This window comes from Euleptes europaea, chromosome 18, assembly GCF_029931775.1.
Source record: "Euleptes europaea isolate rEulEur1 chromosome 18, rEulEur1.hap1, whole genome shotgun sequence".
In the NCBI taxonomy this organism is placed as follows: domain Eukaryota; kingdom Metazoa; phylum Chordata; class Lepidosauria; order Squamata; family Sphaerodactylidae; genus Euleptes; species Euleptes europaea.
In genome coordinates, this window is record NC_079329.1 from 727,025 (window position 1) to 741,183 (window position 14,159).

The 14,159-nt window shown below is 60.1% G+C and overlaps 1 protein-coding gene across 1 annotated transcript; it reads right to left on the reverse strand.

The window, feature by feature from the left end:
• Positions 1-1,887: 1,887 nt before the first annotated feature.
• LOC130489802 (insulin receptor substrate 1-like) lies at positions 1,888-13,229 on the reverse strand. Its single transcript, XM_056863596.1, has 5 exons — positions 12,881-13,229; positions 6,608-8,356; positions 3,562-4,057; positions 2,528-2,711; positions 1,888-2,046 (listed from the first exon to the last, which is right to left on the reverse strand). Exons 1-5 carry the CDS (start codon positions 13,227-13,229, stop codon positions 1,888-1,890), a joined length of 2,937 nt encoding a protein of 978 aa, XP_056719574.1.
• Positions 13,230-14,159: the final 930 nt, after the last annotated feature.

The window sequence follows — 14,159 nt, forward strand, 5'->3', positions numbered from 1 at the left end:
GGCCCTCTTCCCTCGGTGGACTGCAGCAGCTTCTTCTACACAGACCCCACCATGCCCCCTGGATGCCGGATCTACAACTTTCTCTCTGCCTCCTCCCTGGAAGTAGGTGCCTTTGCACGCCTCCCAGCTCCAGGGAAGGGGAGGGGGCTCCGAGAGGGGGAAACCTGGATCCCAAAAACACAAGCGTGAGGAGGGAAAACCGTTTTAAATCATGAGGCAGGATGTTCCAGTAGTGAACACCCCCTCGTGCTTTTAGTTATGCCTGTGGTTGGTACGGAGGGGGATAAGGACCTTTGTGGGGGCGGGGGATAGGTTAGTGTGCTTTTCTGATAATACCCCAAGGAAGTATAATTACCCCAAGGATAATACCCTAGGGAAGGCATCTTGGCCATCTTCTAGTCTCTGGGTGTGTGTGGGGGGGAGGTAGTTGTGAATTTCCTGAATTGTGCAGGGGGGTTAGACTAGATGACCCTGGTGGTCCCTTCCAGCTCTATGATTCTAAGTAAGGCTCAGTGGTGAAACACATGTGCTGCACGTGGAAAGCCCCTGGTTCAATCCCTGGCACCAAAGACCCCGAAGAAGGACTTCCATTTGAAGTAGACTGTTGGGAGGGGCTGACTCTATCTCTCAAGGCAGCTTCAGGGGCTCAACTAACAACCTCCCCCCCCCCAGCTATGTTTCCAGTGACTCTCCTGCAGCAGGTGGGTCCCACGTCCCAGAGGGGTCCCGGTTCTGATGCCTCTGTTTTCCCCCTTCTCCCAGGTTCTCCACAGCCTGCAGCTGAACACTCCCGCACCCATCATGTGCAGCCGGCCGGCTTCTTCTCCTGGCCAACGCTGGCTGCCAGATCTGGAATGTGCGGCAGCCTCTGCTCCGCTGGCCCCGCCCGCCGGCGCTAGAGGTGATGCCAGCCCTTGCCCGGCCCCAGGAGCAGCAGACTGTGGGGAAACGGGTGCCCTGGCAGCATATCAGCAGGCTGGGCAGCAACTGGAGCAGCCCTTCTAGTAGCGGGGCTGTGCCAGCTACTTTGGGGGAGCTGGGATGTTTGTGCTGTTTTTGTTGGGGGTTTGATTCTGTGGCACAGATCCTGCAGTATTGTGGATGGGAGGAACTGGCCATTTCTGCACTTGAGAGGGGAGGAAAAAGCTTGCCAGGAAGATCCTTTGGCTGGAGCAGGGTGTGTGTGCCCACAGACTGGTGTTCTTGAAGAGGAAGGGCAAAGGGGCTTCCCAAACGACCCCAGCTGGAAACAAGTGTGCCTGTTTTGTGTGTGTGTGTGTGTGTGTTGGGGGGGGGTGTTCAGAGGTCTCTGTAAAGAGCTCGGATTGGGGCCTGTCCTGCATTTTCCTTGTGTTCTGGTTTGCTGAGGTTTCCTGGGAAATAAAGTTTGGTTGTTGTATTTCTGGTGCTTGGGAACTCCTGGCAACTCTCGCTGCAGTGGGAAAAGCCTCGTGCTGCAGCGACGGGCTCCGATGGTTTGAACAGGAGAGAATTCCTGGCTCTTCAGAGCCCCCCCCCCCATAAAGGTGCCGGCAGCTGCGTACCTGTCCCCCCTCCCCCTACCGCCAGTCTAACACCGCTGTCTTCCAGAGATGCTGGCGATCCAGGTGGCAGGAGGTGGCCACTCCTGCTGGTTAATCGTTTGGGGTCTTTCCATCCTTGGGACCCCTTTGCCAGGTCCTCCATGGTCTGAAGTGCAACAAGTGTCCTAAATGGGGCTTCTGCCTCAGCAACCCAGATGCCCCCCACTCCCCACAGTCGGGGGGGTGGGGGCATGCCGCAAGGGAAAGGCAGTCAGGCCGGGAATCTTGTCTCCACCAGTAATATTTCTTTAATTAATTGCCCCTGGAATGTGTGGGGGCGCCTGCCAGGGCTCACCCCCCCCCCTCAGCTCCAGCTTCTGTCTGGGTTCCGGATCTCCCCCTGCCTCCTCTCCAGCTGCTGGAGGCGGCGCCAGGTCTTCTGCATCACAGCGTCCAGGAGGTGGAGGGCGTCCACCAGAGCTGCTTCAGGGTCGCCTTGCTGGGAGGGTTTGGTGACGCTCAGCTGGGGAGACGGAGCGGGAGGAAGTTGAGCCCTGCTCTGCCCAGCCTCCCGCCGACCCAACTCATGACGATGTCACTCAGAGACATCAGTGATATTCCCCCACCCTAAAAAAGGAAAAAGCATGAGGCGAGGAGTTCCACAGGCCTTGCTCCAAGTTTTCAAAGAGCAGCCAATGCCTCTACCAAGCCCGAGGCAGGGCTCTGCTAACTGGCAACATTTCTTACTACCCAGCCCTTCCTCTGGCTTTGAAGGGCACAGGAGCAACCAGGTTTTGATGTGGGGGGGAGTTGGCCTCCTTTCCTCTTGGGGCTAACCGGAGGAAGGTGTGGCTCAGCCCTGGGGCCACATCTGGCAGTGCCTCTGGACACACACTCAGCACTCGTCCCTTAGCCATGAGTTAACCTCACCCCCAGCCCAGAAGCCCAGTCAGCTGGCCCTTGTGCCACCGTGCCTCGGTCGCCCGGCCATGGCTTGGACTGACCTCCCGTGGCCTGAAGGCCCTCCTGACCGCGAGCAGGGCCAAGGTGAAGAGGAGGAGGGCCAGGGCGGTGAGGATCACCCAGTAGACGTAGCACAGTGAGGACAGGGGCAGAGGGGAGACCTCCAGCAGCATCCCTAGGGCCTCTCCGGACTGCTGCAGAACCACGCCACACACCGAGCCACCCCTGGGCCACGCGCACAGGCAGCAGCAGGCCGGCCACCGATTCTAGAACTTGCCTGGTTGCCGGGCGATGGGGAGAGGACAATAGGGCTGGAATGTGGGGGGGGCATAGGCTAAATACTCAGCCCCCTGTCCCTGCTGCTGTCTTGCAGCCACAATTTGGCTCCCAAGAGCAACAAGCAGCTATTCAAGACTTCTGAGAAACGGCAGTTTAATAGCGTGGGGTTTGGGCTTTGAATGCTGTGGGTTTTCTTTTAATAGTCAGCTGCCCTGAGCTCACGAGGTGGCACAGAAATATTTTAAATAAATAAGGCTCGGCTCTCCTAAGCAAGGGCAACTTCTGCCCCCCCACAGGTTCTGTTAAAGAGGGGTGTGTGTTGTCGAAGGCTTTCACGGTCAGAGTTCATTGGTTCTTGTAGGTTATCCGGGCTGTGTGACCGTGGTCTTGGTATTTTCTTTCCTGACGTTTCGCAGCAGCTGTGGCAGGCATCTTCAGAGGAGTAACACTGAAGGACAGAGCATTTCCTCAGTGTCAAGTGTGTAGGAAGAGTAATATATAGTCAGAAAGGGGTTGGGTTTGAGCTGAATCATTGTCCTGCAAAAAGTATCAAAGGTAATGTGCTAATCATTGTCCTACAGTGTTACTCCTCTGAAGATGCCTGCCACAGCTGCTGCCGAAACGTCAGGAAAGAAAATACCAAGACCACGGTCACACAGCCCGGACAACCTTCAAGAACCAAGGGGTGTGTGTGTGTAGACCCCTGACTCAAATTCACCCCCAGGAATTCACCAGCTCCCTTTACCCACACCTCTGTGACAAGCAAACTGCCCTGCGGGGTGGGGACCTGCAGTACCACACAGTGGCCTCCAGAGGGCCTGCTTGCATGGGTCCGTGGCCACAAGCGGGCCGCTCCCCTGGCCGGACACTTGTCCATCCCCCCTGCCCGCCTTTCATGCGATCCCAGCTGCTGCTTCGGCATGCCAGTTCTTCCAGCCTGCCCGTGGTGCTGCCAGGCAAAGGCTGCTCAAGGAGGCCCGTCTCCCAAGGCCTCTGCTCCCCTCTCTGGCACTGCTTGCTGCCCCTCTCCTCCTGGCAGACCAGGCTGGCAGAGGCAGCTGCCCCTTTCCTCGGTGGGCGGGTGCCCAGCAAGCCACCCCACCATTCGTCCCTCTCCCGGACTGCCCCCTTTGTTTCACAGAAGGAGGTTTGTGTTTTAACATCCAGGCTCTTCTCGTGGCCCTGCTCAAACCCGGCTTCCGCCCCGCTTCTGGTGCTCAGGGATGCCCCCAGGGCAAAGCTGCCTTGTGCGCAAACTCCCAAAGCCCTGCCTGCGCATCTTGCGTGCACAGCTACGTACCATCAGTGGGGCACTGCCTTTTAGGCCAAGCAGGTGCGGTGGGAGGGATTGATCAAAACACTGATGCCCCACCTTTCCTCATGGTTCAAAGGCAGCTTACAGCAGTTAAAACCATCTCCAGCTAAAACCAAAAACTAAAATAGCAAGCCCCAAATCTCCCCCATTAAAAGATTCCTACCAGTTCAGACCCCCCCCCCAAAGCCCTGACAAAGAGGCAGGCCTTGCCATGCCTCCTGAAGATCTCCAAGGAGGGGGCCCCTCTCACCTCTTCAGGTAGCCCCATCCACAGAGCTGGAGCCACGACAGAAAAGACCCCGGGCTCTGGTCGATGCCAGATGTGTGTGTGTGGGGGATAGATGGCTGCCTGACAACGGCCATTGGCAGGGAAAAGAGGCCACCCTGGGCACGGGCCCCTGCCTACGGTTCGGACCACTGCCCCCCTGAGAGTGAGGGGCATGAGACAAGAGCCAGGCTTAAAAATGCCTTTATTTCCCAAGACCAGGAAGCAAACATTCCCATGCCCAGTTCCAGAGACAGGGAGGGCCAAGAGGAGAGGGATGCGTGGGTGCATTTTGGGGTACAAGGAACCGGTGCCTGGCAGACCCCAGGCCCCCTGCTGAGGTGAGGGGCCAGACGGGGGAGGGGAGAACACACTGGGCTTCAGGGAAGAAGACTCAGGCACTTAAGCCATGGCAGGGTGGGTGGGTGGGTGGGGGGTGAAACTGGCAAAAGTGGAACCACCAACTCCGTGTTAAAGGGTGCAAAGGACCAGCGCTCTGCTTCGGGGTCAAGGGCCACGGCAGCAAGGCCTGAATTTGAGGGGGGAGCTCATCCCCCTCCCCCCAACCCAGCAGCAGGTGGCCAAGGCACGAGGGGGCACGCGGAGAGCTCATCTTTGGCACACGGGGAGAGAGACCCCATCAGAGTCCAGGCAGGGCTTCATCCTCCCCACCAAAACAGCTACCCGTGAAAAGGCACATGGCGGGGAGTGACAGGAAGAAAAGGAACGAGGAAAAGGACCAAATTCCTCCGGGCCAACCAAGGAGCGTCTGGATCTCCAGAAGCTGTCTGCAGGGGATCACAACTCTGGAACGAAAGAGAGGAGGGGGAAGGGTCAGTCTTTCGGGGAGAGAAGAGTGGCTCTTTACAAAGGATGCTCCTGAAATGACATGCATCATGCCCAAGGGTGCACACTGGCGGATCAAACCCTTTCTGGAGTGCAGTTAATACACAATAAAACAAAAAAGCTGAAAAAAACTGAGCAGGCAGAGAATCCAGAGGCCGCCAAAAGAAGGCGCAGGTCCTTCTATGGGACCCTTGGAGAGATCTGCCCCAGCATGGTTGACAAGCCCCTCCGCCCCGCCAATCTGATGGGGGGGGGGAGGGAGGATGACTCAATCCTGAGTTCTCAACTAGTGGCCTGGAACAAAAGCCCAGGAGTCCCTAAAGACCGGCACGGGGCAGTTTCTCCTCCTCTGCTGTGGGCTCAGGAATGGAGCAGGGCCTAAGGCAGCGGCGTCTGCAGGCCAAGTTTACCTAAAGACTCGGACGGAGCAAAGTCTCCCGGGGGTGGGACACTTTCAGAGGGCGGATGTGTTGGGCTGCAGTAGAAAAGCGAGCTCTGATCTCAGAAGGTCATCCCTGAAAATCTTATTGGCCTCTAAGGTGCTCCTGGACTCAAATCGAGCTCTCTGGGGTGGGAGCTGTCATCGCTTGAAGAGCAAACAGCCCCCCCCACACTGCCCCCTCCTCTTCCATTTTTTCCTCATAGAATCATAGAGTTGGAAGGGACCACCAGGGCCATCTAGTCCAACCCCCTGCACAATGCATAGGACTTGGTCTCCAGACCCCTCACCATCTTTGTTGCCCTCCTCTGGACACATTCCAGCTTGTCTACATCCTTCTTAAATTGCGGTGCCCAAAACTGAACACAATACTCCAGGTGAGGTCTAACCAGAGCAGAGTAAAGTGATACCATCACTTCACATGATCTGGACACTATACTTCTGTTAATGCAGCCCAAGATCGCATTTGCCTTTTTAGCTACTGCATCACAATGCTGACTCATGTTCAGTGTTTGGCATCCTAAGACCCTAAGATCCTTTTCGCACACACTACTGCTAAGACAAATCTCCCCCATCCTATAATTATGCATTTGGTTTTTCCTGCCTAAATGCAGAACTTTACATTTATTTCTTTTGAAATGCATTTTATTGGTTTTAACCCAATTCTCCAGCCTGTCAAGATCATCCTGTATCCGGGCTCTGTCTTCTACTGTATTTGCTACCCCTCCCAATTTAGTATCACCTGCAAATTTAATAAGCATCCTTTCTATTCCTTCCTCCAAATCATTTATAAAGATGTTGAACAACACAGGGCCCAGCACAGATCCCTGAGGCACTCCACTAGTCACTCCTCTCCAGGTAAATGAAGAACCATTAACAAGCACCAGCTGCCCAGATTCTCAGAGCACAGAGCTTCCTTCCCTGCCCAAACACCACCCTCTGCAATGCACGCCACTCCTGCGGGCACACTCCCTTACCCGCTCGCTCAGGGCTGGGCTTGCATCCACGTAGCTCCCGCAGACCTTGGAAATCGATGCTTGCGTACGTGTGTGGGGGCTCCCCCTGGCCGGGGGTGGCAGCAGCAGCAAGGCGTGGGGCCGAGGCCCCCTCCCCCCCGGCCTCCTTCACCAGGTCGAGGTCAATATAGTTCAGCCCCGGCTCGGTCTTGGCCTCGCACGGCGGTGCCCCATTCCATTCTGCATCGGGGAAGGTCTCTGCCCCGTGGCATCTCCTCCCTTGGGCATCTGCTCGCACCAGACAGGTCCCTGGTGCCATCGCAGCGTCGCCAGTAGGCACTGCCATCCCACTGGCCTCTGCTGGTATGGCTTGAAGCTCTACGTGGAGGCAGCCGGGGGCTCTAGAGCCACACGTGATGCTGACATATTCCCCGGAGCTGCGGGGTGCAGCCGGGGTCCCTCTGCCGCCCACCAAGAGCCTCGTAGGGGGACAGGCCGAACACGAGGTGCCCGCTGACTCTTCCAGGCTCTCCGAGCTGGTGGAAGAAGAGCCGGAGAGGCGCCCCGGGTTGAACAAGAAAGGGAAGGGCCGAGCCCCGTGCTTATAGGAGCGTGGCAGGGAGAAGAAGGGCGTGCCGCCAGGAGGGGGCAGCAGGGGGCTGTATTCCGGTGGGGTGCTGGAGGCCGAGCGGCTGGTGGGGGACATATTCATGTAGTCACTGGCTGAGGATTCGCAGCCCCCGCTGCCTGGCCCCCATGGCCCTAACCCCTCCGGAGAGCAGCTCCCACTGGGGGACATCAGCATATACCCCCCGCTCTCCTGGGGTGGGGAGACGCTGCCCGGGGTCATCGGGACGTAGCCCGGCTCCTCCACACTCCGGGTCACACCAGGCAGCATGCCCATGTAGCCAGGGTCGGCGCTGCGGTCCAGCCCTTCGGGGTAACTGGTGGAGGCTGCTCCTGGCTTGAGGGTCAGCTTCCTCTGGGGCAGGCCGGGCATGTCTTTCTCCAGGGGCATGGGAGGCAGCGAGGCCCGCTTGTTGGCCTCCAGCCGCCACTTGGCCAAGCTGTGGCCCCCCAGCTTGTCCATGGAAATGTAGTCCAGCTCCCCTTCTGACCCCAGGCAGCTCGGCCGGCCAGGAGCGTTCAGCGAGTGCAAGTCGCCAGGGCTGGATCCCCCTTCGTCCGAGGAGACGGTGCTGTGATCACTCACGAAGCCCGGCTTCTGGAGACCTGCTACCTGCTGCCTGGGGGGGACGGGGCTCCTGCTCGAGGCGGGAGGCCCCTCGGGGCGGGGCCTCCAGGGAAAAGTTGCCCGGCTGGGAGGCGGGGTGCCAAGGTGCTGGTGGCGAGCGGGCACCGAGATGGGCGTGGACGCCAGGGACTGGCTCTTGCTGCGGATGCGGAACTCCTCGCTCAGCGCCTTCATGGCCTCCAAGATGGTCTCGTGCATGTTCTGGGCCACCACCAGGTCGTCCACCTGCATCCAGAGCTCCCCCGGGCCCGTCACCGCCGAGCGGCCCACCTCCATGAAGAAGTAGTTCTCCGAATGGCCGCAACGCCGGACGTTGAGCAGCTGCAAGACCACGGCCGCCACGTCGGTGTTCAGCTTCACAAAGCTGATGGTCTTGTCCGTCAGGCACAGAAGGTAGGCACCCGCCAGGTTCCTGGTGTGCCCCAACCCTCGGGGGCGGAGGCTGACCTGCCAGGCCTCCTTGATGGCTGGGCCAGAGAGCACCGACTCCCCGTCCCCGTCTGAGGACGCTTTTCCTACAAGAGAAAAGAACAGAACAACCGTCACACAAGCAGGAGCTTGATGATTGGCGCATCTGCCGGGTCCCCAGTCCTCTCCCCGGCAGCATCTGCCGTTAAAAGGATCTGGCAGTAGGTGATGCGAAAGGCCTCTGCTTGAAGAAGAAGAAGAGCTGGTTTTTATATGCCGACTTTCTCCACCACTTGAGACTCAAACCGTCTTACAATCACTTTCCCTTCCCCTCCCCACAACAGACACCCTGTGAGGCGGGTGGGGCTGAGAGAGATCTGAGAGAGCTGTGACTAGCCCAAGGTCACCCAGCTGGCTTCGTGTGGAGGAGTGGGGAAACCAACCTGGTTCACCAGATTAGCGTCCGCTGCTCACGTGGAGGAGTGGGGTTCTCCAGATCAGGCTCCACCACTCCAAACTACCGCTCTTCACCACTACACCATGCTGGGGGCACCACTACCAGTCAGAGGGGCAAGACTGACCTTGGCAGAACGATGGTCTGATTCGGTATGAAGCAGCTTCGTGTGTTTATGTGACAGGGGGCTCTGGGGGGAGGGGCTAGCAGGAAGGGCCAGTGACTTTGTGGGGTGCTGCCTGCCTCCCTCAACTAACCTCTTCAGCTCCAAGCTCACGGCCCTCCTGCTGGTCTGGACTGGGGAGACCAAGAGAACGCCGGTGGGGGGGGGGGGGCATCCAGCTTCAAGGGAGACTGAAGTCTCTGCAACCCCAAAAGATGCTTCCAGATGCCTCTAAGGTGGAAGAAGTGTTCACTGAAGACTTCTCCTTCCACCAAAAATGTGGGGTGGGGGGAGGTCTGCTTAAGTCACCACCTCGCCAGCATGGTGTAGTGGTTAACAGCAGTGGTTTGGAGTGGTGGACTCTGATATGGAGAACCAGGTTTGATTCCCCATTCCTCCACATGAGCGGCGGAGGCTAATCTGGTGAACTGGACTTGTTTCCCCGCTCCTACACATGAAGCCAGCGGGGTGACCTTGGGCAAGTTACAGCTCTGTTAGAGCTCTCTCAGCCCCACCTCCCTCACAGGGTGTCTGTTGTGGAGAGGGGAAGGGAATGTGATCGTAAGCTGGTTTGAGTCTCCCTTAAGTGGTAGAGGAAGTGGGCATATAAAAACCAACTCTTCTTCTTCGCAAGCTGCTCTTCCTCAAGAGCGTGTGTGGACAGCAGCTCACGGCACTGGGACCATTCGGTCACCGGCAAGGGCACAAAACCCCACGACCCACCAGCAGCCAGGAAATCTAACCAGCTGCGGGACATGCTCTGGTGAACCTCCGGGAAGAAAGAACCCCTGGGTGGTGGAGCAGCCGGGGACCCTGGCCTCACTGTGCCCAGCCTGCCCCAAGAGGCGAGGAACGCAGAGACCTGAACCAGCACCCTCGATGCCCCCGGCCCTTCTGGGCAGGCCCCCACATGACCCCTTTGGCCCGCAGGCTGCTTCACAGACACCCCCAGTCCCTCCTGCCCAGGGCCACAAGGCAGCCGCTTCCAGGCCACAGCAACGGCTTGGAGCAAGGGAGCCCTCGCTCAGACATCTGCCAGCCCCACCAGCTCCGATGACAACTTGGCATTCTGCTCCTGCCTGGATACAGGAGGCGGCAGTCAGGTGGCAAAGAGCAGCCCTGGAAGGGGAGGAATTTGTGGCCAGGAAGGGGGGCTGCGCAAAGTGGGTGGCTGGAAAGCAGGAGCATAAACAGGCTCCCCAAAGAGCTGGGTGCTCTGGCAACCGGTGCCTGTCAGCCGAGAGAGATGCAGGCAGTTGCCACGGAGACTCAGGTGGGATGGTTTTTGCTGAGGTTAACACCGGGTCTCTAGACAAGAGGAAATGTTTAAGCTAAATAGTTCTGGGAACCAGGAGAGATAAACAACTCTGAGGGGGAGTGACCCCAGGAACCCAGCTCCCCCCCCCACACACACCTCTGTCACGGTCACATGCGTGGGCCACAAAGCATCCCCAAACCTCTGGCCCCAAAGGTCCCCCGGATCTTCATTCCCGCCCCACCGGCCAGGAGAACCCGGGGCTTCTGGCTCCTAAGCGAACCTGCTCCAGCCCCCTCTCCACACCGGGAATAGGACCCAGGAAAAGTACACCATGTACCAGGCAGTGCATACCAGCTGTGCACACACAGGCAGGCAGTGTTGCAAGCAGGATCGCTGGGGAAAGACAGTCAACAGTTAGCATGGGGTGGGGGTGGAGCCATCGGGAGGAATGGCACTGGACGGGGAGCCGCGGGGCAGATCAGAGCCGCGGGGCAGATCAGAGCCCGGGGACGAAAGGAGGCACAATCTGGGGCTTTTCTCATGAGCTGAAAACCCCCCTCCCCCGGGCCCACCTGGAGCAGAGTTCAGCTGCCCGCTCCTCTCCTCAAGCTGCGAAGTTACAACCCAGTTCCAGAGTTTGTCATGGAAACCCCGCTGGCTCTTCCCACTCCTCCCCAATGCGGAGGGCCACACACTCGGTCTCTCCCCGTTACAGCCAGCCCCGCTCCCAACCAACCCAAAGGCCCAGAAACCAACCTCTGCTTGCCACCCTCCAGTCGTAAATCCGTTTAAGCACCTCACCTACAGACCGTTCCCTAAGCAGCTGCTCCAACCCAGAAAGAGCAGCAATTGTAACTTGAGAACCAAAGTAAAGAAGTCATCTTTTCCATGCAAGGTGGGGGAAGCAGCTGTCACCACCTGTGGATTTAGTGGGGGGGGGCTTCTCTCCATTCGTCTGGGCCTCCCCCCTCCCCGCCCAAGACACAGCCCAGGCCCAAACCAGGCAGCTGCCAGAGAGGGGCTGACCCTACTCTTTCTGTGGGTCAAAGCTACCCTGCTGGGATGGGGGGGGGAGGGGAGAATCAAGCTGACCCTCACTGAGATGGTTTGATGTGAACTTTTGATTTCGGGTATTTTTATGTACTCCATGTATTTTATTTATATTGCAAAACTGTTTGGAGCTCCAGAAGGAAGAAAGGTGGCTAATAAATGTAACAAATGTTTAAACGCCTTAATTAAATACGTGACAGGAAGTCTCCTTCTTGGCCCAAATTTTGGGCAAACAAATCGCACATCTGTACATGGCCAGACAGAAAGCTCTGTTCAGCGGGGAGGAAGGAAGGAGCCGTTTGCTTCACGAAACGTCTCCAGGGCAGCCAAAGATCCCAGGTGAAGAAAAAAAGCAGACCGAAGCAGGAGGGAGGCCTGTTCTGCAGGAAGGGGCTACGCTGACAGACCCGCCACACGTGGTATGCCCTTGGCACCATGCTTTCTCCAGAGGCTGCACATAAGACCCATGGCACATGCATGATGCCAACCATGGAGCATAGCGGCCATTGCTAGAGCACCAAAAGCAACCGACGTCCACAGAGGGAGGAGGGCACCTAGAGAAACGGTGGGGTGGGTGGGGTGAGGGAGAGAACTAGGCTTGTGGTGGGGACCCACGGCAGGGGGCAGGGGCCTTGAGAAACAAAGGAGATGAGGGTCAGAGGACCGGCTGGAACCCACAACACTTCCCTGAGCAAGAAAGGCGTGTGGCCAGGGGGAAGAGCTGTGGAATGGACAGACGGGACCCGCTACCCGTGAACTGGCCCCACTGCACAAACTGCGCACGTCGTTTCTTTTTTTAATGGGGTGGCTTCTTGCTATTCCAATTGATAAGGACCATCAGTCCAGGCAGAAGTTGGCTGCCTCTCGTTTTCTTTCCACGGGATTTCATCTTGCAATAACAGCCCCTTTAATTGACTATCATAACATGAAAACAAGACCTGACTAAAAGAAATCCGCTGGGTCTGTTTAACCTACAGAAAATGCTTGAAGGAAGGTCAGATTGGTCAGCACAAGACCCAGAAACATCCCAGGCACCCAAAAATATTCCTTGGCAAATGAAAGTGTCCTAAAATGTTCTAATTTGGCTGTCCAAAGTTTGGCTTTTCTCACCCCAGACACACTAAGGGTGGGACAAGAAATAAGGGGGTCTCGAGGGGGGCGTGATGCAGAGGCCAAGAAGCCCAGCACCCTCCCCCCTCCACCAAGAAGCTCAGAGGGCAGCCCCTGGGCAAGCAAGAGCCTGGGCCTCGGAGGACCCATCAGCAGAGCGGGCAGGCCCCGGCCGGTTGGTCCTCGGCCATACGGGTCAAAGGTCGACTGAGCCTAGAAGCAAACCGGACGCCGGTGCAGAGGGAGCAAGAGCGGAGTCCGGCGGCCCCTGCCCCCCACTCCCCTCCACACTTCGGCCGCAGCATTCCGCATCAACTACAGCTTCCCGACAGTCTTCAAGGACGGCCCCACGGCCAGCACGCTGCAGCAGATATTAGGAGGCCCTGCACCGCAGCCCCCGTCACCAGGAGCCACCCGTCCAAAGAGCAGAAGGGGTGCCCGGCCTCGGCCAGGGGCTGCCCAGAGCCGCCCAAGGCAGGAAATTCCCGGGGCCCCCGGGGCCTGCCGTATCTCGAAGAATCGACGTTAGCGCACGACCCTGAAAGCCCCCCCCCCCACACGCAGAGCTCCCCTCCCGACCGCTGCCCCCCACTCACCCTTGCCGTGCAGCTCCACCAGCGCCGCGTACCAGGCCTGCTGCTGCTCGGCGCTCTGGGCGGCCACGCCCCAGGTGCCGTCGCGCCCGCACAGCACCAGCAGATGCCCGTGGCGGGCATCGGCCCGCTTGCTGATGCTCAGCGCCTCGGCCAGCGGGAAAGCCTTCTTGGGGCGGGGGGCCGCCCCCCCCGCGCAGAACTTCTTCTCGCTCTCGTAGCACTCGAGGCGCGCCGGGCCCCCCGCGCCCGCCCCGCGCAGCACGAAGTAGCGCCGGTGCTGCGACTTCTGCTTCCGCAGGTAGCCGCACAAGCGGACGTCCGAGCAAGCGGCGGCGCCCTCGGCCGCCATCGCGGGTCGACACCCGGCGCGGGTCCGGAGCAGGCAGGGAGCCCCGGCCTGGCGTTGGCCACCTGCTTGCGGGCGCCGGGCTCCCCCCGCGGGAGGAGATGCCGGGCAGCTGCTCGGCACGAGGGTCGGGGGGGGGGAGGGAGAGCAGGAAAAGAGCCTCCCGTCAGCCCTGTCCCCCAGCCCGCAAGTTTGCAAGGGCGACCCCCCGCCGCCGCCGCGCCGCCTCCCTCCCTCCCTCCCTCCCTCCCCTCGCGGGCGGGCGGGCCAGGAGGCAGGAGGGCGGCCCGGCTTGGGGGGGGGGCGCTCAGTGCCTGCGGAGCGGGGACCCCCCGGCCTGGGCCGGCTCAGCCCCGCCCCCTCCGGCCCGCAGAGTCGCCCCCCCGCCCCCCAAGGCCGCGGCTGCTGGGCCGGTGGGCGCCGAGAGCGCGTCGCCTCCTCCCGCCCGCCGCCGCCCGCAGGGGAGCGAAGTCGCGGGCCAAGGCGACGTGGGGCGCGGGGGGGGGGGGAGGCCCAGCGGGGCGGGCCAACTCTGCGGGGCTGGCGGCCGGGGAGCCCCGCGGCGGCCCCCTGCCTCCACGCGCCACGCCGCCGGGCCGACGCCCCCCAGCGCGCAGCCGCCGCCGCCGCTCCACGTGTCCGGCGCCAGACCGCCGCGGCCGGCCGGACCCCCGCGCCGCCGGCCTCTGGGGCAACGAGCGTCGTCCGGGCCCCGGCGGGCGGGCAGGGGGGGGGCGCTCGCCCTCCCGCCCCCCCGCCCCAGCTTTATAGGGTCCTGCCGCAGCCGCGCCGCTCGGTCCTAGCGCCCCCGCGCTCTTTGCGCAGGCCCTGGCGCCGCCGCGCCGCGCCGCGGGTGCCTGGGGGGGTGGGGGGGAGTCGCTCCTCCTGAACGCAGGAGAACCCCCCCCCAAAGAGCCCCGCTGGATGGTTGTC